Consider the following 25,475-nt stretch of genomic DNA (forward strand, 5'->3'; position numbering starts at 1 on the left):
GGAAGAAGAAGTAGTCCCACCAACCGAGCGTCACTTAGACAACATCTCAATAATTTGGATACTTTTCACCGTGTTTCTGTTTAGGATACACCTCATCTCAGAATGCGTAAGTATCAAAAGTATCGATATTTTGATTTCAGAATCGATTTCAGAGCATAAAGATCCAGAATCGGAAAGTATCGATATTTCAGGGTCGATCCGCACATCACTAGCGTGGGCTGCACCTAGCGTTGGTGTCTGTTAGCGTGCTTGTATCTCAACTCTTACTCATATCTCGGAAGCAAAAAGATGCTCGAATGCTCGCTCGTATCTTGCTTGTGAGATAGTCCTATCTCGAGGTTCTTAGCAGCTGAGTATATATTACAAATTGTGAGGTCTGTCGGTCTTCCTTTCCTCCTGTGTCTGGACTTTATCATTGTGATCACACTCACCAGCGTGTTAGTCATTAGTCTCACTCGTGTCACCTGAACAGAGTCTCCTTCTGGCTGCCATTTGAGTCCAGCTTACTTGCTCTACGTACTGCATAACAATGCTAGCTTATTCAGTAATAATGAATAGATATGTCAAAACAAAATCTTCAATGAACTTGTTAAAAAAAACAGACCACCTTAAAAATGCCAAGACACCTTAAAAATTCTTAGGGGTATCTGGGCATGACACCATAAAAAACCTTTAAATTGTCATGCTGCGTGAACACCATGAAGATTTTTTTTTTTTTTCTGGGCAGTATGCGCAACTTTTATTGTACTACGTTTATGAATATTTTTTTGCGTGACACATCTTGAGGAATCTCACAAAGATGAATTGTGCGTCTTAAGGAAGTTGTTCAAAGTTGACAAATATAAAATTGGGTATTGTTTGATTCATTGTGCCTACTAAACCAATACCACTGTTTTGTTTTGTTTTTTAACTAACTAACCATCCAAGAATTCAAAAAACCCAAGGAAAAGTAAAAACAACCCAAACAAAACTATTCATTAAAAGGCTTTAAGTTTTTATTTCATTTACATTTATATGTAAACGTCTTGTGTTGATGTTGGAATTGTAGCCTCCAGGTCCTTGTTCCTGCTGGCAGATTATGAGGTTCTTGTTGATGAAGATACCACACTGCCATTAACCATTTCTTCAGTGACCACTACCACCTTTGTAGTTGTGGACCTTGAAGAGCTACCACCACTGGAAGGCAAAAGATAGAAGTTAATATTAAAAAAACAATCTACATAACTTTGGGGTTTTTCTTGCTTATTCTTCTTTTATACCTGTTTTTTTTTTTTTTTTTGCTTATTCTTCTTTTATACCTGTTTTCTTCCCCTACCTGCCCTCGCCATCCAACAGCCTCTTGTACTCAGCGATTTCCATTTCCAGCCGCGTCTTGATGTCAAGCAACATCTTGTACTCTTGATTCTGCCGTTCGATGTCCGCACGCAACTGCATTAACTGCTCTTCCATACCAGTTACCTTCATCTGAAGTCCCTGGAGCTGCATTGAGTACCGTCCCTCTGTGTCTGCTAGAGTACCTTCTAGTGCCGCTTTCTGTAGAAATGTTGAGAACAAAAGATTGGTATAAATGAAGCACTGTCAAATAAATCTAGAATTTCTCAACTAAAGAAAAATCTCCTTTACCATGCTGAGTTGTGACTGTAGCTCAATCTCCAGGCCCTGTAGTGTTCGCCGCAGCTCATTGATCTCCGTCTTAGATGTTTGCAGGATCTCCGTGCTGGCTGCCACCTCCTTGTTCAGTTCCTCTGACTGCATTTGACATGACAGTTTATTAGCATAAACATATCGGACCATGGCAAAAGGAGGCTCTGAATATACCATTGTTTGGCTACAAATGTACCTTTGTTTGGAACCATGCTTCTAGCTCTTTCTGGTTTTTGGCAGCCACTGCCTCGTACTGCTCTCGGATCTCGGCCATGATGACACTGAGATCTGCCTGCGGCCCTGCGTCCACCTCTACGTTGATCTGTCCAGTCATCTGGTTCCTCATGGCTGCCAGTTCCTGTTCATTTAACAGTTTAAGTAGCGTTGGGTTAGTTTTCTGAAATTGTATTTTTCAACCAAAAGAGATACAAAGCAATCGAACATGATCAGTGTTTTGAAAATCACCTCCTCGTGGTTCTTCTTGAGGAAAATCAGCTCTTCCCTAAGGCCTTCAATCTGCATCTCCAGGTCTGATCTGGCCAGTGTCAACTCGTCCAGCAGTCGTTTCAAACCGTTAATATCTGCCTCCACTGACTGACGCATTGCTAGTTCATTTTCGTATCTGTAAGGTGTTAAGACGTTAGTCGCATAAACCAGAGGTTCCCAAAGTGGGGGGTGTGGCCCTAGGTGGGGTCGCAGTGCCATTGCAAGGGGGCGGGGGAGGCGCAGATGGAACAAATAAAACACAGCATATTGTGCAGTGCTGTAAATGTTTAACAAGAGACTGGCAAAAAAAAACAGATTTGTTGAAGGGTCTTTTTATTTTGGTTGGGGGAAATATTTTTTGCTACTTACTTGGTTTTAAAGTCATCTGCTGCCAGTTTTGCATTGTCAATGGACAGATATGTTCCTCCGTTGTCACGAGTAGCTGCCTGGATCTGTGTGATAAAAGATTGTGAAAGTTTTTCATATGACCTGAAATAAAGCAAATTTCTTCAGCCTTGAATAGAAAAATTGTGAACACATGGAATGTTGGCACCAGGACCCATGTATTTCTTATCATTATCGCTATCAATCATCATTACTTTTAGAAATCGACACTCAATTAAATACCTTCCCCTCATAAAAAAAACCCCTCAATGTATCTGTCAAAAGCATTTCTACAGTTTAAATATTAGAGAAAACCAAAGTAGATCACAGATTGAGCAAGCAAAGAAAACGCATTCAGCAGGTAAAGAGTTTACGGTTGTCTGCTTCCACCGAGAGTGAAAGGGAAAGAAAAGTCTTGTGGCATACCTTTCCTTGTAGGTCAGCGATGGTGGCCTCAAAGGCAGAGTAGTCTCGAGCACTTGGAGCAGTTTTGCTTTCCAAGAACTGGCGGATCTTCAGCTCCAAATCAGCGTTGGCCTTCTCCAGACTGTGGACCTTCTCCAGGTAGGTAGCCAGACGGTCATTTAGGTTCTGCATGGTGGCCTTCTCATTAGCTCCAACATGGATGTCCGCGCCGTCGGCCAGATTGAAGCCTCCTCCATATCCAGAGCCAAAACCTCCAGCAGAGCCTCTTCCTCCCATACTACTAGTTGCCACAGAGATTCTGGACCCCATTCCCCCTGCACCGCCATATACGCTTGAAGACTTGCGCGCAACAATTCCCCCACCTAGGCTTCCGCTACCTAAGCGCCCAGACATGGAACTTGTCATATAACTTTGCCTCTGCATGGTTAAGGGTGGTGTGCGGGAGTCTGCTCAGGATGTTTGCTTGTCCTTGAGAAGAAGATGGCTTGAGGTGTGGTAATCCGCTTGCGTTCTCCTTTTTATTGCTGCGCAGGTGGCTCGATGTGGGTGTGACCGTGCAGAGGAGAGCGCAGGAGTGTTATGTAAATATTTGTTACGAGTACCAGCTTGGCCTGGGCCATAGGATTTTGAGCAACAAAAGGGGAAGACTGAGAATTAAAACGTATGTTATCACTTCTTAAGAGATTGTGATTTTCATCAACCACTGTCGTAATAACCGGGCAACCTGTTGCACTTATTTCCAATGATTAGTTTATTTGGTTGATTTTCAGTAAGTTTGACACCAGTGGCAAGTCTGACTTAGTCTGTTCTGACACTTAGGCAACATGAAGTGTTGTTGTTGTTATGTAATTTTGTTGAAGAGATGACGGAATGACAGAAGTTGTTTTACAGTTTTTCGTGCCTACCATTATCTTGAATAATCTTGCCTTTCACTCTATTCCTATTAGACTGGGATTATCTTCCACTGTCATTTTTTTTTTGCTTAGAATACAAATAGAAATAATTTTCATAAAGCCTGTGGGGTTTTTTTTTCTTACATTCACTCTTCCACTCTCGTTTCTTGTCTACACAATAGGTGGAGACTTGTTACCCATTCAGGACTAGTCAGAGTGCCACCAGAAAACTTTGGGTGCGGTTACATGTACTTGGACTCACTCTTAGGTATGTATGACTTGTTTGAACAAGAACAGGCTCTTCTTTGTGTTCCTTTTCCAATGCCAAACAGGTTATTGTGTAACGATAGTTTTACAAACAAATGAACTAATTAAAGAACTTCTCCTTTACACGTTTTGAGAAGAAATAAAACACGGGAAATGAAAAAGGAAAATTAATAACATGAAGAACACCGTCCAGTTTTTTTTTTTTCAAATGTGGGCATAAATATGACACCGGAGCACAACTGTCTGTTTTCTCTTTTAAGTTTGCGCACACAAACGTAGGTATGGGTGTGGTACCGGTAGTCAGGTTTCAACAAAATTGCACTGGGTTTTCTGCTTGTTACCTTTTATTTGTATTGTTATTATTACATTCCAGACACCAGTTATTGTGAAAATGAAATGCAAATAAAACGACACGTGACGGCATTTTCATCTCTTTCGACAAATGATTGTTGAAAAATATATGTAATTGATAAAATCTTCTTCTCTGCTTCTGCACCTAATTTTCTTTGAATGAGTTTTTTTTTTTTTTTGAAGAAGAAGAAGAAGAAGTTGTCACATATTTGGCAGGTTTTCTAAGCTTTTATTTTATATGATAATATTGTCATAACAGTGCATGGAAAAGGGAGTTGTCACATATTTGGCAGATTTTGGCATGATTTTTGTTATTGTCATAACAGTGCATGGAAAAGGGTATGCATTTGTAATAGGTAATACTATTTATTATTAATGTGACTTCTAAAACAGTAATCAGAAGATGTGCACAAATGTGCGTTAACTATAATAATACAAACAGAATACTACAATGGAATCATACAGTACTGCGTTATTTAATTATAAAAAAAATAATAGTGAATAGTTGTAGTTAGATAGATAGATAGATAGATAGATAGATAGATAGATAGATAGATAGAAAACATCATTGTTGTCTCGCAAAATCAAGTTCAACAGCATAAAAAAAAAGAAAAGAAGCATACCTCGTAAACATGACTATCAAAACGGTGTTAGTGAAACTACCTGTGTACACAAAGTGGAAACCGAGTTTCGTTGGGCAGCATGCCAGACAGTCCGCAGCCAACGAACTGCAAGATGCACGGCATAGCCAGTTATACGAGATTCATCATGTTGAGGGAGTGAAAGAGAAGCCGCAAAAAAAAAAAAAAAAAAAAAAAAAAGCTACATCAGTCACATTTGTGCCGGCTGCTAGAAGCCTTTTGTACGCGTTCTTAAAAGCTTTTGCTGCATATGAACATAAAATTACCCATAACCAAATGATAAAGCTGAGTACGTGATAAAAAAAAAAAAATTAAAATCGAAAAACATATGTATTAATCCAACTTTTAAACATCAAACCATTTGAAACTGTTAAATGAAAAACGTTGACACTAATATGGAGACCAGAACCAGAGTTCCAACATATTTTAAAGACAAAACTCTCACATCAAAGAAAGCCGACAAGCGCCACCTGTTGGCCTAATTTCCACTGGTATTCTGGTAGACTAGAGTAATTACCATATTTCACAACTCGTGCATGAACTACAATACGTATTCAAACGTTCGTTATGTAAATTGAGGAACACACCCAAAAAGAAAAAAATAACTTCCAGTAGATGGAGCTATAGTAGCACAAGTGCACGTTGTCAGCATGACAGAAACCAATGCTATGAAGTAAAACCACCAAATAATACATGAACAACCATTGAAAAGACCATTGAAAGACTATAATGGGAAATATGTAGAAAGCAAAGGTCAGTGCTAGCTGACAAAGACAATAAGGAACAACTACTACAATGTTCTCTTTTTTGACACAATGAGAGCAATGAGTCACTGTTAGGTGGTGCCGCCTCAAAGAAATGAACCTTGGTGAGACAGAACCTACCACAGGATGTCAAACATAACGACCGTGGGCCAAACTGGCCCATTCAAGGGGATGAATTTTGTAATAAAAAAAAAATTGTTCTTAATAACATTATATTCCCAAATTATCCATGAAGTGGTGCCCTATATTTACTACTACGAAGTGAGTGGAAGAGGCAGAACTCTGGCGCTCCGACTGCACAGTAGATGGTGATTTGGCTTGCTGGAGTCCTGATGAAAAGTGAAACATACATCAGGATCAGTTGAAGTTCGCTTCATTAGCGTCAACTAATGTTAGCTATACTTAAATGTCAAATAAAAAAAAAGACATTAAAGATTGAATTCGTCATGAAAAGCATCTATCTATCTATCTATCTATCCATCCATCCATCTATCTATCTATCTATCTATCCATCTATCTATCTATCTATCTATCTTAAACTGGGCTGCTGGAGATAAAATAAAATCAGTGAAACCTTTTTTGAGTCATCATATAACTCCCTTGTCAAGAACAAAGAACTGGTCCAGAGTGACTTTAAAATTGGCTTTATGTTAACGTTAGACATGAAAATGACTTGAAAATTGGCTTTATGTTAACGTTAGACATCTTTAGAAATTGAGCGACTATAACTCACTTGGTTGAATAATTTGTTCTATGTGTGCACATGGTTGTTATCTGTCAAGAATCAATCTGATGCAGACGTGTGGATTTAGTCTTGTGGAAAAGCATCACAAAGACAGGTGTTCATTTCACTCTTTTATTTACATGTAAATCAATAATTTTACGGTTGTTATATTTAGAATGATATTAGAAATCCTGCTGATTACATTTAATGGGTTCAACATTGCCATTGCCTTTCGATGCATTTTTTTTTTAACTACTGCCACTCTTTTTTTAAAACGAAATATTTACAACTTCCTGTTCCTCAGATTCGATTGGATTGTTTCTGTTTCATAGGCCGTATTGGACAAGGGATCCACAGTGTCTATAGAAAATCTATACTCTTTGTAAACACTGGTAACATTAGCAGAGGTTTGTTGTATTTTAACTCAATGATTATGTGCGTCATTTGGAAAATCCTGGGTAAAACACTCAAGTGATATTCAATCTACCTTCTTATAGGTCAGAGATGATGTTTTTTGTCATGGATTTATTTTGTTTTTATGACACATGTGAAAAAAAAAACACATGCCAACACAAAATAATTCTGTAAAAGCAGAAAGCTTTAGCAAAAAGAATAAGTATCTCAAGACCTTATTCCTACCCTTAGCTCTATACACTATTGGATTTTGTAGAGTGACTATGACCTTTACATTGTTAATAAAGGAAGAAAGGAAAGGGGCCTTCTCAGGAAAGCACAATAATGGGTTTGGTGGATCATGTGGCCCATTATTTACTCTACACATCTCCTCCTGGTGCATCTGTTTCTGATCAATCAATGACCACTGTTGTATAAAAGCAGCCTCAAATCTCCAGAAGCATCATTTTATTTGAACCGTCTGTCTCAAATATTCAGAAGGTCTTTGCTATTTTCAGTTATTACAGGATAAAAGAAATTCCTTATTTTTTTATTATTATTCTTTCTGAAAGTCATTACTTTTGTGCTCAAAGACATGTCCAAGTTACAGGATAAAAGAAATTCCTTTTTTTTTTTTATTCTTTCTGAAAGTCGTTACTTTTGTGCTCAAAGACATGTCCAAGAAAGTATTTGTGGTTCTTGCACTGCTTCTTTTGCTGATGGAGACAGGTGAAGCCTCTTCCCTGGAATTCTCTGCAGCTGGAGAGGTAAAGAAGACTAAGGCAATTCAGAGGCTTTTGGCTGAGAGGGAGAAAATGAGAGATGGGGATTACAATCAGGAGCCGGTGCATCAGACTCGTACACAAAGACATGCTTATCCTTCTGAGGACAAACAAGACATTATGACCAAACAAATAATCCAAGCCATTTCAGGTATGCATTTTTTTTTTAAATTTCTAAATAGTACTTTTCTTTGTTTGTTTCCTATGTGAAATATAGATAACTTACAAGCATTGGCAACTGTGCATTTACCTCTTGTGTGTGGTTCATGTAGGACTGGTTTGTCCACAGAGATAATGAATTCTGAGTGCATGCCGGATCGTGATTACCAAGGCTGGGTGGACTTTGGACGGCGGGATGCAGAATGAAAAAGAACAGACACCATATTATGTTGACATGCTGAAATTATATTTTACTGTCAAATAAATTACTTGGGTAAATTATTTTGTTGTATGTGTTGATTTAATCACATTCCCCCACAAAAGACAAACCAAAACAAACAAACTGTAATAGGTGACAATACAAACTTACTTTCTTGATTTTTTTTTTTTTTTTTTACAAAACAAACAAACTGTAATAGGTGATAATACAAACTTACATTCTTGATTTTTTTTTTGTATATAACACACTTTAGAACAACCACATAAACTAGTTGTAGTTTATGTCTACTTAACCACTGTGCAACATCACCATGAGAAGTCATGGGTGTACCTTGGAAAATTATCAATTATTAGCTGTAGACATGCTGTACTTCAACATCAAGCTCCCTTAGGTCTTTAGTCAGGACTACTGGACAAGGACAAAGGATAACGGTCAGGTTTGGTTAATCAAGCTGCTGTCACTGATATGGAGTCACAGATGCTGGAAGTACATTCATGTAGTAAATAACAATTTTCATTTTCATAATAAATTAATAAAACCATGAATGTAGATTTTGGTTGTTTTGGCAATAGTTCAGGTTTAGTATTTTACTGGAGGGAAACAATATTGCTGCAAGTTAAAAAAAATAAAAATAAATATAAAAACAAAGTAATAAAAGTTGAGAGATGATTGTTAGCTCCTACTTTCCATGAAAAAAATCTATCAAGAAAAACAAGAAAATACAATTTTAACATTATTTTAATTTGGATAAAGTAACAAAACAGAATAGTCATAATACATTATCATTATTTGTTGTTATTTTTTTAACAAAACCAAAGACTTACACATTCTCCTTCATGCTCCCAATAAGAATTGTTGACTTATACTTGTAAAGTATGTCATGGTCCACCAGCTGTAAACTTGTATAACTCATTACAAATGACCATTCGATATTGATTTGTGTGTTTTATTTTAGTTTCCTCAACCTGGTGGCTATGGAAAATGTGTATTCCTATGTTAGTTTATACATTTCTATCTGTTTATATAGTTTACACAGTAATGTGAGGCCAAGTCTACAATTGTCAGCTACGCCCAAAATTATTCATTGCCTTAGTAATCTTTGATTTCACAAGTTGTGGATTTTACAAGACAATGAATGTAAAAAATTAACTAAAAACATAAACTCTCAGTGTCAAATGGGTTCACCCTTGACAGCAGACACTGATATAGCTTGCACCTCTCTCTGCTCTCTGTCTCCGTCCACCTGCTGCTACGGTGTCTCTCTCCTCTATTAGTCCCAGCTCCTACTAATATTAAAAAGAGATCTGCGTCAGCCGCATCACCACGCCAATGCTCTCCTTTCTGCAGCTAAGCACTAATCGCCGCCACATCTCCACACGGGGGCAGTGGTGGCCTGGTGGTCCAGGAAGCAGACCTGTTCGTTGGAGGTTCGAATCCACCATTCACCAGGTGCACTGAGCATGGCACCATCCCCACACTCCTCGCTAACAAATGTGATAAAACTCTTTTGATGCCAACATAACAAAAGTATATAGCAACTAAGTCAAGAAAGCAAAACGTACAAGATGTGAAGGCTACAGGATCTCTACCTTTCTGTGAAAAAAAATCACGCATAATAAAATTACATTAATAATGATATGACCAAATATTTCTCTTTGTATATCTGCTATTACTTGTTTCCCGTTCCATGTTCAAGCACACGAACAATAACAAGTAAGATTAAGCAGCTTTTAAATGTCTCAATGACATCAGGTTTGTTCTACTGACAAAATATTTTAAAGACGTTTATTTATTAACTGCCGTACAACTACATATACCACTTTTTCACATCTCGTTTTGAACATTTTATCGTAGCTCTAGTTATGACTCCTGCGCATGTGTCAAAAAGACAAGCTTGATTCGTTTGGTCAGAGTCACGTGATCAATGACGCCCGACGCTTCGTTTGATACTTTACTGCTCTAGTACCTGATTCGATGGTGTACACGGAAATGTATAATTTCTGTTATTTGTAGTGAATTCGAGTGCTGAAATATGAGAGAAAAATATCGATTTATTAGAAGTATTGAGAGAACTGTTGCCGCCATAAGGAGGGGGCATTCGGTCGCAGCATAAAATCCAAATAACCTGAGTGCTTTTCTTTACTCTACAAATACACTGAACTTCTATGTTACAATACGATATAAACGCACATGTTCACTGGTTAATTATTACATACGGCGTGGGGGAGAGACCTCAAAGCAAATTCCCAAGATATAAGATCGAGTATGCGATATTTATGTATTTTATCTATTGTATTTGTATAAGTATGAATGCGTGACCAGGAACATCACCGTGGCGCATTCCTAAACAGTTTAGGGATGCCTGTTTAGTAAACAGGCAAAAGTTTGCTAATAAGGTTTTTTATTAAATCATTTTCTAAGTTGTTTTTCAAACGTAAGACCACCTGTGTTAAGACAAGCCTCGGGTGATTAACCCTTTTTCAATTCAAGCCTCAGCGCTTTAGAAAGCTTATTTTTTTACCAATACTAGCCAAAGCTTTGATAGAATCAAATAATTATATTCCTCCGCCTGCAGTGGTAAGTTAGATTTTTTTTAGGTGTTTGGGACCTTTAGACAAATAATTAGAGGCGACAGATTGACTGATTTAAAATGCGTAAACGCCACCGCCATTTTGGGGGAGTAGTATAGAAATATGCCATACACAATGATGCGTGTGGCTGCACAAACCGCCGCAGTGTTTCAACAAGATACTAGGAAATAACATTTTACAAGTAAGTACATATGATTATATGGTTTGTCTTCGACTAATAAAACGCTGTGTTTGTCGCTAAATTAGGCAATGATGTAAGCAATTATATATAGCTTCACGGGCTTTCCAGTCTCCACACCAAGTTGGGGCTAAAGCTAACCCAGAGTTTAAAGGATGATACTGACATGACTGTAATCTGTCGGGGTTTTTTTTAATTAAAATTTTTATATTTTAACCATGTTGAAATGCCGATCATTCCACAGTACAGAGACGAAGCGCTAATGAAGCAGTTCGAAGTAGCTTTGAGTCAGGAATGATTTAGGCCACCCAGCCTCTGCAGTGTGAACTTTAGCCAGGAGTGCTTCAGCGGGACACATGAGACTGTCAGAATTGAAGAAGGATCATTTCCATGGGTTTTAATTTCGTTGCTTATCCTTAAAGCGCAATTAATGTTGCAACAACATTCTACGTATGATCAAACTAACCAGTCTCACGAGGCTTAAACCTCAGTCCTGGTTAGTGGGTGAACAAATTGTGCTTGACAATGACAGGAAGAGAATTTGATATAATGTAAGTAAATTAACACACAGTTAATAAGGGTAATATTTATCACCCTTATTAAAGAAATTTCCTTGTTTACTCCCTTTACCTTTGCGGAAGACACGTGTCAAATGTTTTAAGTCACCTTATTTTTTTCTATTATCTTAGTCATGACATACGTTTGTTAAAGCGGTTTTTATTCAGTATACAAAATTATCTATGTTCAAATTTAGTATTCAGTTTACAGAATTAACCTCAATAATGTTATAATGTTAAGGAGGACCTTTGAATGTCAGCAAGGTTGCTGCAGAAAAAAAATAAACATACAAAATGAGCAAACATTTTATTTATAATGCTGTTTAATCAAAGTAGTACAATTGGGCAGAAACCCACCTTGGGTAAAGCTCTTAGAAGAAACAAGACTAAAGGTTTGTTTTGCCCAGCCATTTGTAAGGACTCTCAAAAAGTGTTTTCTCATACATGCTACATACTACCAGAATACTGCTGCTAATACTTCCTATAACACTAATTTGCGACCTGTAGCGTGCAGCTAAAACACCCACTGAATGCCCAAAGGTAGTGCATCCATGCCATGCTACATGCTAAGCATCTTTGACTGTGCATGTCTCATATCTAGAAGACAGTCAAAAAAAACCTTAATAAAAGTATACTATATATGTGTATATATGTATGTATAGCTGTAGCGTGCAGCTAATACACCTACCAAATGCACTACCAAAGGTAGTGCATCCATGCCATGCTAGTGTATTATATATACATATATATGTTTATATCTCAAGTACAAAAATATTTGTTTATAAATATACTGTGCAGGATTATCTCCTCATCTATCTTATCATTACAAATATTTTTAAACTACTAGATTTAATATTTTTATGTCCCAGAACACAACTTTATAATCTATTATTAGGAAACATGAACAACAAATTCAAGATATAAAGTCAAAAATGTGAATGTTCTTATTTTGTTTGTTTGATTTTTGGTTATGATGTGGGTCTTTGACACAATTTGTGTTATTGAAGCATTAAAAAAATGTGATCTTTGATTAGATCTACTTATGTTGCCATGATTGAAATTGCAGACCTTAGCTAACCTAGCCAATGTTTAAACCAAAACGATATACCTTTTTTTATGTATTAGTATATCGAATATGTTTTTAACATGGTCATGCAAAGCAGCCTGATGTTGTTGTATGACTTTTTGTCCATTGTTTTTTTTCTTTCTTTCTTTTATTTAAGTGAGAAGTTACAGTACATTAACTGGCCTAAACAGTTTGAGTGTGGAGCATAAGGGCGGAAGTGAACCACTGGCCTAAACAGTGTGGAGCATAAGGGCGGAAGTGAACTTGAAGTTGCTTTAGTATGGAAGTATGGAGCTGTGAAGTTGTTTCTTAGTAACTAAATGACAATTATGGGGGGTTGTTCTGATTTCATGTTTTTATAAACCAATGTGAGTAAGAGTATTTTCATTTTGAGTACTCAGCAAAAGATGCCAAGTACCCTACTGATACTTCTTTTCGTTGGATTTCAGTAAATATGCAAGAACTTGCCACAGCTCTTTTTCGAAATTGGATGACGTGCAGCAAGTGGCTCATCCACAGTGAAGCGAAGCAGCAAAAATACTTAAATCTGAAAGCTTTATTTTCTTCTCATCAATAGAAGACTATATCAATCAAAGGGTAAACAACTATCTCCATTAAACAGAAGTCTTCAAAATGACAATGTTCTCACAACTGACAATAAATCAATAAACCCAAGGATGAAATTATAAAGTAAGCTGAACAGAAATTGTGTGAACCATTAATACTAACGGGACATTGCAATAGAAAGAACTGTCTCCTACTCTTTGCTGTTACACCGAGGAGAGACATTCACGTATTCAGCCCTTAGTTGTGTCTTCAGATGTTCTATTTAAATTACTTATATTGTAACAGAACACATCTTACAGTAAGGCTTACTCTTGTCTTTGTCCCTAATGTTTAATCACCCCCAAACTGCTGGGTAATGAGACACTGAACTGCAGCCAAAAAAACAAAACAAATAACACTGGTTGACTAGTTTGCAGCTCTTTGTCATTAGAAGTAATTCAGAGTTCTATGTCTCTAAGTAGGAGTGTGAGTATTTGAACGCAGTATTGGGCCAATATTGATTTTTGGCCACATGATGTCCTAGCCTTTTGAATCAACATGTAAATAAACACGTTATTTCTTTGTTGAGCTGATGTTCACTGTATATCCAATAATCCTACCATCCATCCACCTGTTGTACCTCGAATATTTTGAAACATTATTTCTTTGCTGAGCTGATGTTCTATATATCTGTATATCCAATAACCTTTCATCCATCCACCTGTTGTACCTCGAATACACAGTCGATACACTTATTTACACGGAAAGTTTTTTTTTCACAGAAACATCTAAGTTATAAATACACTTGCTTTGCCCAACATGTGTTTGTTGAGGCTTCAATTTCTAGAGGGATGCGCAGCTTTTGTTGGTCCAGCTTCACTGAGCTCAGAGCATTAATTAAGTCTAAGGATGATAAGCTGATGCACACAATTCTTAAATTGATTGTGAGGGAGACGTTCTACAAGCCACAATCAAGTTGCAAAGATATGACTAAAATGTACCATCTTTGCAAACCAGAATTTTCAATTGAAAATATATAAATTCCATTTCCTGGATATGGATGCGAGAAACACATCTACCTGCTGTTGTCTTTCCAGGAAACATATTACAGGCATATATTAGGAATACAACATATATTTAAGTATGGAATGTTGATTTATGTCAAAAAATAATTATCCATGATAAAGCTACAGTAAAAATAAGTAAATAAACAATAAAAGGCACAAGCCAACCAAATGTTACTTGTTCTTGCATTTTATCGCATTCATGATGCATTTCAGTTGTGGACATGAGAAACAGTCAGTTTTACTTGTCCATAACCTTTTTGTCATTTGTACAGTAACTATACAAATCATATGATTATAATTATAATATAGTTAAGCTGATTTGAGCATTAGTATTAAGCTTCATGAAAAATAATATTCATTTAATTTATTCAATATTTTAGGTTGCTAAAATAATATTTTAGGCCGCTGTTAAAACTGCAGATTTCGGTGACCCATTTCAAAGTGACTCGGGAGTTATGTGGCAAATAGCTTAACTACAGTGAAAGTTAAGGGTTACTTTTCAACACTAGTGGTGAGTAATAGAGCTGTATAACTGCTGAGCGTGAATAGGGTGGGGTCGGAATGAGGAGGCGGCGTTTCGCTCTGAGGTGACCTCTCACTCTTTTTTCTTTTTTTTCCAGATTGGACTTTTCTCTGCCACGGAAAGCAGGCGGAAGTACGAGGGGAGCGTCAGGGTGGGAGAAACACAAAAGCTCGTCCTTACAAACAAACTCAGCGGCGTTACTATCGAAAGCAATCGTGTTTTCACAGGTAAGATGTGACTGGATATATACCACTAGTTTCTTCAACTCTTTAACGGCGAGTCGATGATAACCTGTTTTAACCATCGACTCAGGTTTTGTTTATCTTTGCTAATTATTCCCTGTCGTAGTTACATGAAAACGCTAGCTTGTGTGTTTTTGTTGTTGTTAAATTTGGTTGTTGCACTTTCTTCCCGAGTATCACTTCAGTCGAATGTATGTTTAACTTCCGCCTGGTTGAAAGGGGCCTATTCTCGTAGTGATAGTCCGGTGTGTTTTTTAAGAGGAACTTCGCCATACTTTTGTTTACAACTCAGTTTACAACAGTGGACCCCTGGCAATTAACAAAACGAAGTTCGTTGCCAGTATCGCTTTCTCTCTGACGTCACTTGTAAGTCTAGCACAAGTGTGACTTATTCTAGTCAACGTTTGTGTGCGCATGCGTGGTTTGCGCTGAGTAGGTCGATATGAGGCAATTTGACTCTTACAGTTAAGTTACTGTTAAGGTTTGCAAGATTAACCTGTATTGCATGGTAATGTGTATTGTAAATATGTATATAATTTAAACTGAAAGGTATTTGCTTTGAAAACACCGGCCTTTAACATCTAAGGTAATCTTGTCTGTTGATTTGTGTAACAGAGAGACATAACAAAAATACCAGCTTTCCACACATTGACAATTTGTAATGAGACGTAGTCTTCCACAGAGCCAATTATTTTTGTCTGCTCATGATGAATATTGTAATGCAATTTTATGAAATATATGTATTCCAAATTTAGACACTTCAAATGGGCATAGGAATGAGTAGAGTTATATAATATCATATTAGTGACAATTGTTTTTAGCTAGCATGGCAAGTTCATCCCCCATTAAGTCATGAGCTGTTTTGTCAAATATATTCTGTGCGGAAGTAATAGCTGTGATTGTAAATAAGTAAAATAAATTAACAATTTTGGAGTAGTAAAGTTTTCCTCTAATGTGGGGAGATCTGATAAAACAGTATATTATCTTTTGGAATAAAGCATCAAGTGTAACACTCTAATTTGCTAAAATATTTTTTCTTAACATACAACATTTTCAATGTTCTTGAGAAAAAAAAATAGCTTAATTGGTTTTGTAGAAACAAAAACATCCGCTGCCTCAGACTGCCTTCCAATTATTACTTCACAGAGTATTAGCTTCTAAACTAAGGGTGCTTGATTATTGAAAAAAAAAATCAAGATTATTTAACACAATTACTCATTGTGGAATTGATAGTAATTATTGCATATAAAGAACCACACTTGTGATATCTTTTCCCTTTAATTACTGTCCTGTTTATGTTTTCCTAGAAATAACTTACTAGTATACTTTTAGAACATCGCCGTAAACTTAAACACAAGGGAATTAAATCAGCAAAGTAGTGCACTTCCAGAATCTCGTGAAAGCAAGGACAATGCATTTAAACAAAATACAGGGACATAAATTATACACAACGGAATAAATACCGTACGAGATGAAAACCATAAATCAAAGAGAGTTAACATTACTTATAAGGTTTTTATTAGTTATTTACTCCAAAAAAATACAGTATTTTCTCACACTGCCAACTTTGGTTTACTGTATTTAATACATTTCAGTTAGTCACACAGAGTGTAACAACACACTCAACTCGCATAGTTTCACGATTTTTTTAAAACAGAATGAGCTCCAGTCAAATTATGGCCAAATATAATAGATGATGGCCCTTTACTTTTTAAGAACTATGTAAAATATCATTACCAACTGAAATGTTCTTGTGTACTTCATGAACTGAAATTGTTATCCTAAATAACAGAATACAAAAAGTGCACATTTCTTTATGAAACACTGCACATCATCACCATTTATCTCCTCTTATTAAAAGTCAAAACTGGTCTGGTCTTCTTTACCTCGCTAACTGTTAATATTTTAAACAACAAAAGAATATTAAAACATATGAACTGGAAAGAGATCCTTTCTTAACAGAAACACTTTGAAACACTATTTGTCTCTGCGTAAGAGTTCTCCCCATGTTCTGTTTGAAAACCTAAATGGCACTTAGGCTACGAAATGACTTTTTCAGGGTCTTGGTTTAATAGTGTATCACACCCAACGTTTTTAGGCATGTACCGCCACCTACTGTACAAGAGTGTGTAGTCTGATGGTATAACCTGTGACCTTTTGAGGTAATGCAACCTACCTTGCGCTGCGATGTGATTGGACTATTCAACCAATGTGAATTGTCAAGCCTTTGTATCGATTTTTAACCTATTTCACAAAGCATCGTTACATCCCTAGTAACACAACACAAGAATATGCAAATGTCTGAGTTCGAACAGTAAACGTACATAGTCGAGGTTAAAAACCTTGTACACCAACACCAGAAGTGTGTGAAGCATCCAGGATGCAAGGCATTGATGTGTATTGCTAAATAAGAATTACTTGCTGGTTATCTTTATTAGGCACCATGGTGAACAGAAGCATTGGCAAATTGTTATTTGTGCATTTTGAATCAATGGTATAACAACGAATGATGCTTTAAAGCATCATCCTGAAACTATTTTTTTTTTTTTTGTTAAAGCATCATCCTGAAACTATTTTCTACCATCATTTGTTTATGTTGTTTATGTTCTTTCATTTACTGCGTGAAGAGGGAGACGAAGTGAACGAAATACCACATCGTTACGTTTGTTGAGATCTCAACCACTTTGTGTGTATTGTGGTATAAGGCTGAGATGTGACTAGCTGAACAAGGCAATAGTCAGGCAAGCAAAAATATTAGCATATCTTTGAGTTTTGATTCCATCATCCATTAGAATTTCTGAATCACTCTTAAAACTCAGAATTGGGATTCCAGAGCGTATTTGTCAGTATTGCACCATATTCTTCTCAGTACATCTCTGCTCTTGAACTCGGGGCAGTACAACTGTGTTAGCATTTCCTGCTAGCTTAAGCTAAAAACAATTAAGCCAGCCAGGCCTCAGAGAAAGATAGCAGCGTTTCTTGCTAGCTTAAGCTAAAAACAATTAAGCTTTTGGATGTTGACCGTTTACACATATTCTTCAAGATCTTTTATAGTCATTTATGTATCGTTCCTCCTGTTAACCCTGTTTAACAGCAGTTCTAAAGTAGTTCATAGTTAAATTCGTCAAACATGTTTGCTCAGTTAACCAACTGTGCATGTAAAGCCCCGATCAAAGGCATTTTAAACTAGTTTTTGGAATATAATGCCATAGTGCATTGATTAAAGGAACAGAGACTTGAGTACAAGGTGAATTGGAGAGCAGTTGAAAGACCAAAGACAACCCTGGGAAATACATTTAATGTCTTGTATTTTTGAGTTGTGTAAGTTTTCTTTAGGGATTCAACCACGCCCTTGCTGTTGTCAATCTTTCATAGACTGTAATTAAAGGACAGGAGAGGGAGGAAGGAAGCGGAGGACAGGATACCACAGGATTCATAGTAGGCAGAGGGTCAGCTCAACTAAGTTATTCAACTGGAATATGTTTTACTTCAATGCACCATATACGTAGTACATAGACACAATCTTTGTTTTTATATTTACCAGGCAAGAAGTTGAGGATATAAAATGTTGCAACTTTATAGATAGAAAAAATGACTTCACTTTGCAGTCGCCACAGCTTAAGTAATAGTAACATTTCATTGCAATTTCAAATCTAAAAGCTGACATGACAACGTTTCAGCTTTTATTTAGGTGAATAGAGGGAGTAAGGTGGACAAGACGTGCAAATAGATACTTATAAGAAACATAATCAACATGTACTTCTGTTGGCTCGGTGAACCATAACACAAGCCATTGCTGAGCTTTTACGCAACTTCTTTTGGTGTAGTGCACCAAAAAGTCAGTTGAAACGTCGATATTATACACAATGTGCTCGTGTGTCACACAAGCAACTATAAAGGTTTTTATTTGTAGAAATGTTTTGTTTTTTTTTCTGGACCATCATTGGTGAACGTAGAAATGTTGTGCTGGTTTCTTTTTTTTTTTTCTGGACCATCATTGGTGAAGGGAGCATTGTTTTTAAGTGAGAAATTAAACATGCAATACCAAGAGGAATATACCACTTCTTTCGCATTAATAAAAGTAAATGCTACAAAAAATAGTGGATTTGAAATATACCTATTAAAATTGTATTTTATTGTGTATTTGCATAATGCTTGCATAATTATTTTCCCTCAATTGTAATCAAATCATCAGAGGTTTCTAACCCTAGATGTGGCACTTGCACGAACAAGCCTTTTGCAAACATGGTCAGGTTTTGGTTGGGGTTTTTTTTTGGTTGTTTTTTATTTATGTGGACATTGAAACACAGTTGTTTTCTTCTATTGGGTAACTAAGGAATGCTGTCTGTGGTGATTCAAGCCTGAGCCTGACTTGAGTAGCCATGGACCTCTTGACAAAACGAGCTAAACTGAAGACTTAAACTCTTTATTAATTGAATTGCTAATTTCAATTAAAAGCATTTTATGAGGTTCTAAAATATGGTAGCAAGACATCAGAATTACAATTAGATTATTTGTGCTCTATGGCCTTATAATTCATTATCCTTGTGGAATTTGATTTATTTTATTTTTTTACAAGTCTGTCTTTCCTTTAATATACACAGTGGACTCTTTTGGGTACTTTGTTTTGTATACATAATAGGCCTTTCTACTACCCTTTCTACTTCACTATCAGCTTTGTGTAACTTGATTCCATTCCATACTTGGCTACCTCCTTTGAGATGGATCATATTTCCTTAGATGCAAAACAAGATCCCAAAGGGAGTAAACAGCAAAACCCTAGTTTACAGAAGCTGCCCAGTCTCCATAAGCCATAAACAAACCATTGGTTGTAGTAGCAAATCACGTTATTATACTATATATAAACGTGGTATTTTATTTCCAAAAAATGTTGAGGTTTTGAGAATGTTATTCTGCAGCCGCCACAATTAGTCTCTTATTTTGTGTGTTGCTCAACTGCAGCAGTTTCTGTCTTTTTTTTTTCTTTTTTCTTTTTTTACTCAATTGTTTTGCAGTGTTGCTGTTACTGATTATTTCTTCAACTTTTTTTTTTTTTTTTTTTTTTTTCCCCTCTTCTTCCTTGGAGTAGAGTTCCCTGGGGACACTCACAATTTTCAACTTTTATGTGTTTCTAATATCAGACTTAAGAGCAACAACACTAAAATGTCACAACAAATTTGTATTTAATGTTTTTTTTCATGCATTTGCTTACTTTTGGTTTGGTAAATAAATGCATTTAAAGCTATGGAAAATGATGTGACAAAGCCAGTTTTGAAGAAGATAGATGGTAAACAATCCTCGCTGTGATTTTGCAAAGTTGATTTTCTGACTTACTGTAATGGTTTTCACAAACCTCCTCCACTTTTTTTTTTTTCTAGCCTTGAGATCTGAGAGTCAAATCAGGTTTATTATCATGTCTCCACAATCTACTGCCACACCCTGAAGAGTGTTGACAATGTGTCACTGCTGCTGCCCAGCCACTCCCTGTCTCACATGCCTGTGGAGGTGTAGTCAATCTGTTGTCCCTGTACATTAGTCAGCACGTCGCATTTATAAAATATTTGCCAAAAGACAGAAACAGCACATAAACCCTAATGACCAGAGATTGGAGGGAATGAATGTATTGTGGTAGTGTGAAATGTCTCATTGGTGTTTCAACATCTGGCACCAAACAGACCACAGGCACCAATCTAAATCCGGCGTTCTGACGTAACGCACACTGGCAGTTTACACTGACATGCATTCTTTTTGCGAGGAAACTTTTTTTTTTTTTTTTTTAAAAAGGTCACTAAAGTCTAATAAAGTGACGTACAACTCGGAAATTTTACCTTAATGACTTAGCTCGAGCTATCGGTGTTTTTTTAAAGTCTAATAAAGTGAAGTACAACTCGGAAATTTTACCTTAAAGACTTAGCTCGAGCTATCGGTGTTTTTTCTGACTTTGTTGTGGGAGGTGTTGGGTAACAGTATCATAGCATATTACTCATTTACAAGGAGTGAGAGCAAAGTACTTAGAGCAACAACAACCGTTTGTAAATACTGGACAAAGGGAATGAAGGGAGAAAGTAAAATATGTTTTTGGGGTTTTTTTTTAACTTCAAATACTTTGAGAGAAGTAAACCAGGAAAGCCTGACTATTAAATCTAGAGGAGAGAGATTGTTTGCTTGTGAAAGTGCATAGTTTCAGTCGATAAAGTTGGCGTGTTTTGTAAAAGGAAACGTGTTCTTACAAGTACAGACTGTCAAACTAAATTCAACTCGAGTAAGCGAAGGGAAAAAAAAATGGACTATGAAAGCTATAACTCCTAGCATCTTACACGGTTTTAATGCATAACATGATTTTTTTAAAGGTTATTGTTTACTAAGGCTGAGCTATGTCAACCGTCGACTTTTTTTTTAACTTAATCGGCAGGTCTGAATCTTCTTAGTTTCATCGCTGTACTGTTCTGCGTCTGCTTTACTTAGTGGTAAATATTTTATTTAGAAGACCTCCTAATTACCTGCAGCCAAAAAACAAACGCTCCAGGTCTAACAGATGAGCCTCTGATCTCCTAGTGTTACCAGGGGACTCGGAGATGAATGTCCAAATTGGACTGGCTAGTGTTGCTGTGTTACAGCTGTCTCACCACGTTTATTTTATTTTATATTTATACAGCGCATGTCTTGGTGCAGGATTGTGTAAAATGCTTAAAAAAAAAATTCTGATTTTTTTTTTTTTTATAGATTGTGCTCCATCTGCATTGAGAACAGAGGTCAATGATGACGATGTCAAGTAAGTCAAGTTTGTTTTTGTTTTTTTCGGAGCTTTTTTCCATAATTGCTAACTTGCGTTTCTTATTTTTATGTATGCCCCTAACATCAACAATGAGCTCTTATTTACCGACCCCGTGAATGTTAATGCAGTGCTTCCCTTTGGTATTCTCATAAGAGATTTTTCTAGCCCTCCCACCCAAAAAAAAAACCCAAAAAAACACGTATGTATTTTGTTTTCAGACTTGTTTATTTTAGGTGTTTTTACACACCTTAAAGTCTTCCATCGTATGCTAGCATTGTCCACTAGTGCAGGTCTGCTACTGCTGTTCCAAGGCGTTAGAACGGACAACAGTATTATTTTTGGATATAGATTTTACACTGTCCCCAGCTTCTTAACTTTATTATTATTATTATTATTATAATTTCTCTCTTTCTTCGGGATGGCTGTAAATCATTTATTTTTTTTTAATTATTATTATCATTTTTTCTTTCTTCGGGATGGCTGTAAATCATTAGGCAAAAGAGTTGGGCTTCTAATGGGAAGTAACGGGCTAAAATCTATTGCCGGTCAGAAGCCCAGCTAAACATGAAGACTTTTGACCTGCTATTAGCAGCTTTGTCTATATCCTTTTGTAGATTATTGTTGAAAAGACCCCTGAAACATTGCATCAGAGTTCATTGACCTGATAATTGCAATTATGGGCTATTACCATGACGATTTTATCACTATATATTTCAATGAAAATGTTGTTAATATATTTCCTCCCTTCATCTCTGATTTTAATTTTGAAAACCATCTCCCTAAATTATTACCAAAGGTTAACATTGTGCTCCTCGGTATGAATACGAAGTCATCGATCTCTGTCTCTGAGAGACAATAAAGTTACTATTTAGTTATTATGAGGAAAGTTAATATTTATAATAAAAAATCTTGTTTGTTTGTTGTTGTTTTTTTTTTTAACATCAGTTAAAAGTGAATTTTTCAATTGTCTTTATTAGTGGGTGATCTCGACAGTGGGATGGTGAAGGTGGCAGAGTGGCAGCAGACCATGTATGGTGTCGACTCAGGTATTCAGTCCGGAGCAACCACAGTGAGAGACGATGATGGCGGCGAGTACACCACCACCAAGCACTACACAACGACCACTACTGTCAGCGGCATGCAGCCCGGTTAGACTTTGAACATTGGTCACCATACTTTTGAAATGTTATTGCCTTTATAATTTGGCAGTCGGTCGTAATTGTTATCTCACTTTCTACTAGAACTTGATGCCCAGTACTCTTTGACCAGAGCCCAGCGTGTGCGGGCTGCAATGTTCCCAGAGACAATGGAAGAAGGCATGACCATCCTGTCCACTCAGACAGACCCAGCCCAAATGACAAATGTCCAGCGCCTGGCAGAACCTTCCCAAATGCTAAAGACCGCAATCATCCATCTGATCAATTATCAGGACGATGCTGAACTGGCAACACGTGCTGTTCCTGAGCTTACCAAGCTCCTAAATGATGAAGATCAGGTAATTTAAAAAAAAAGAAAAAGCTATACATTTTATAGGATTAGCCTAGCATGACTCTACTGAATGTTATCAAACTAACTAGAAAAATGCTTTTAGATTTTTTTTTTTTTTTTTTTTTTTTTTTTTTTTTTTTTAAAACGGAAAGATGGATATCGCATGTTTTCGCGTTGCATCTGGATACAGAATTGTATCCACTTTCTTACATCAAAGAAAATATTCATAATAGAACCTTCTCTTGACCTAAGGTTTAGCTTATTTTAATAGCTTTATATCTGTACTTACTAATCAACCATTGCAAGAAAAGCAGGGCAACAAAATGCATTTCAATTCATTTGTCCCATGTTCTCAATTTCCCAGTTGGTGGTGAGCAAGGCGGCACAGATTGTCAACCAGTTAACCCGCAAAGAGGCCTCTCGTCGTGCGCTGATGCAGTCACCTCAGATGGTGGCTGCAGTCGTGCGGGCCATGCAGAACACAAGCGACATGGAAACGGCACGGGCAACGGCAAGCATCCTTCACAACCTGTCGCACCAAAAACAAGGCCTGCTTGCCATCTTTAAATCGGGAGGCATCCCAGCTCTGGTTCGAATGCTCAGGTGCGCCTACACTACGCAACCGAACACCAGACATTGAAAAGTGAATTGACAGTAATAAACCTAAAATAGAGTCCCGTTTCCAAAAAGCAGCTATCCGGTGATCCCTCTCTCTATATATTGCGGTTCTCCTTTCGCTCGCTCACTACAGAATCCGATCTCATGAAATTTCCGCTATATTGTATAAAAAGACATTATAAAATAATTACATTGGCTTAGTTTTGGCTTGAAAAAAAATTGTGAATTGCGATTGTTTTTACCCATTCGGAGGTGGGTCTTGGAACACAACTAGCGTGATTGGAGAGGGATCACTTCTCTACCAAATGTTGTATCTAGGTTAATTCTGCACTGGCTGTAACACCTGTCTGTATGCCATCTAGCCTGCCAACAGAATTCAGTATTCTTTTTTTAATTTTGAGGCATGCAGTATTATCTATATATATTATATATCATAAATAAATTCTCAGAAGAGAGCCAACTCGTTTGCTGCGAGATGTTGAAAAATGTATGTAGTAAATGTGTAAAAGGAATACAGGTAATTGCGTATTGTAATCAAATACACAATCAAAATACTTTGTTTTTAGTTTTATTGTGGCAAATGGAAGATGTTTTTTTTTTTTTTCTTTCCCTTTAGCTCTCCCGTGGAGTCTGTACTTTTTTATGCCATCACCACACTTCACAACCTGCTCCTGCATCAAGAAGGAGCCAAGATGGCCGTGCGTTTGGCAGATGGCCTGCAGAGGATGGTACCCTTGCTAAAGAAAAGCAACGCCAAATTTCTGGCCATCACAACAGACTGCTTGCAGCTTCTTTCCTATGGCAACCAGGAGAGCAAGGTGTGGAGATTTAAGTAGAAGTACAAGCCAACGTCTCACAACCGCAGAAACGTTGACGTTGTTTTGCCTGTCCGTACATGTCAGTCAGTCAGGTGTGGCGTGTGAAAATACCTGTTCGCGTATTGACGAGAGGGGAATAGGTGTGGCGATGTGAAATAAAGTGCAGATTGAGAGGTGTATTTTGCTGTTCTTCTGGTTGAACGGGTTTTTGATTATACTCTTTCCATGGCTTTACAGCTGATCATCCTTGCCAATGGTGGTCCCGAGGGCTTGGTGCACATCATGAGAAACTCCAACTACGAGAAACTGCTGTGGACCACAAGCCGTGTGCTCAAAGTGCTCTCTGTTTGCCCCAGCAACAAACCCGCCATTGTTGAGGCAGGTATGTAGCATTTTTGTCCTGTTTTAGCACACACACACCTATGTGCACAAGGGGCTGTCATTCAGGCTTTTCTGAGACGAACTGCAGGAAGGCTTGTTTGGTCAACCGTATTGACATGAAATGACAGTACAATTTACAAGATGTTGTTAATGGCCATAGTTCTTTCTTTCCCCTGCAGGTGGAATGCAGGCTCTTGGTAAACACCTAACAGGCTCCAGTCAGCGTCTGATGCAGAACTGCCTGTGGACACTCAGGAACCTGTCAGATGCTGCTACCAAGCAGGTCTATGTCCACACAAGGATAATACATTCATAGGATGAACAATGGGGGGAAAAAAAAAACTTGTTAACCTGTTGAAGATTTTTTTTTTGACTTATTGAAAATATTCATGTTTAGCATTAAGTTGTGCTTTTTTTTTTTTAAACTTTCATTGTTAAAAAATGAAACAATGAAATTATCATTGAATCATATTTTTTTCTATTTTTTTTTT

At 37.0% G+C, this 25,475-nt stretch overlaps 3 protein-coding genes across 5 annotated transcripts in view; 2 read left to right on the forward strand and 1 right to left on the reverse strand.

The window, feature by feature from the left end:
* Positions 1-81: 81 nt before the first annotated feature.
* LOC103384342 (gastrin/cholecystokinin-like peptide) lies at positions 82-8,251 on the forward strand. The gene is made up of 4 exons (XM_025058794.1): positions 82-106; positions 4,016-4,101; positions 7,733-7,906; positions 8,045-8,251. Exons 2-4 carry the CDS (start codon positions 4,080-4,082, stop codon positions 8,119-8,121), a joined length of 273 nt encoding a protein of 90 aa, XP_024914562.1. The 5' UTR covers positions 82-106; positions 4,016-4,079; the 3' UTR covers positions 8,122-8,251.
* On the reverse strand, positions 974-3,438 carry LOC103384341 (keratin, type I cytoskeletal 13-like). 2 transcript variants are annotated; one of them, XM_008317830.3, is made up of 7 exons: positions 2,941-3,438; positions 2,500-2,582; positions 2,110-2,266; positions 1,841-2,002; positions 1,624-1,749; positions 1,316-1,533; positions 974-1,176 (listed from the first exon to the last, which is right to left on the reverse strand). In XM_008317830.3, the coding sequence occupies exons 1-7, from the start codon at positions 3,361-3,363 to the stop codon at positions 1,077-1,079; spliced, it is 1,269 nt and encodes a 422-aa protein (XP_008316052.1). In that variant the 5' UTR covers positions 3,364-3,438; the 3' UTR covers positions 974-1,076. The 2 variants fall into 2 exon arrangements, with proteins under 2 accessions (XP_008316052.1, XP_008316053.1); XM_008317831.3 differs by having other exon boundaries at positions 1,094-1,176; positions 1,299-1,533.
* A 2,530-nt stretch (positions 8,252-10,781) lies between the features above and the next one.
* jupa (junction plakoglobin a) overlaps positions 10,782-25,475 on the forward strand; it is a 22,413-nt gene continuing 7,719 nt past the window's right edge. The window contains exons 1-9 of one of the 2 annotated variants that reach the window (XM_008317833.3): positions 10,782-10,906; positions 14,760-14,889; positions 21,628-21,676; positions 22,657-22,827; positions 22,921-23,174; positions 23,532-23,770; positions 24,402-24,603; positions 24,841-24,985; positions 25,164-25,267. In XM_008317833.3, the coding sequence (XP_008316055.1) occupies positions 21,661-21,676; positions 22,657-22,827; positions 22,921-23,174; positions 23,532-23,770; positions 24,402-24,603; positions 24,841-24,985; positions 25,164-25,267 (1,131 nt within the window). In that variant the 5' untranslated portion in view covers positions 10,782-10,906; positions 14,760-14,889; positions 21,628-21,660. Of the gene's footprint in view, positions 10,907-14,759; positions 14,890-18,182; positions 18,354-21,627; positions 21,677-22,656; positions 22,828-22,920; positions 23,175-23,531; positions 23,771-24,401; positions 24,604-24,840; positions 24,986-25,163; positions 25,268-25,475 lie in introns of those variants that run through there. The other variant, XM_008317834.3, reaches the window with a different exon arrangement.

The sequence above is a fragment of the Cynoglossus semilaevis genome, chromosome 9 (genome assembly GCF_000523025.1).
Source record: "Cynoglossus semilaevis isolate Cse_v1.0 chromosome 9, Cse_v1.0, whole genome shotgun sequence".
NCBI lineage: Eukaryota > Metazoa > Chordata > Actinopteri > Pleuronectiformes > Cynoglossidae > Cynoglossus > Cynoglossus semilaevis.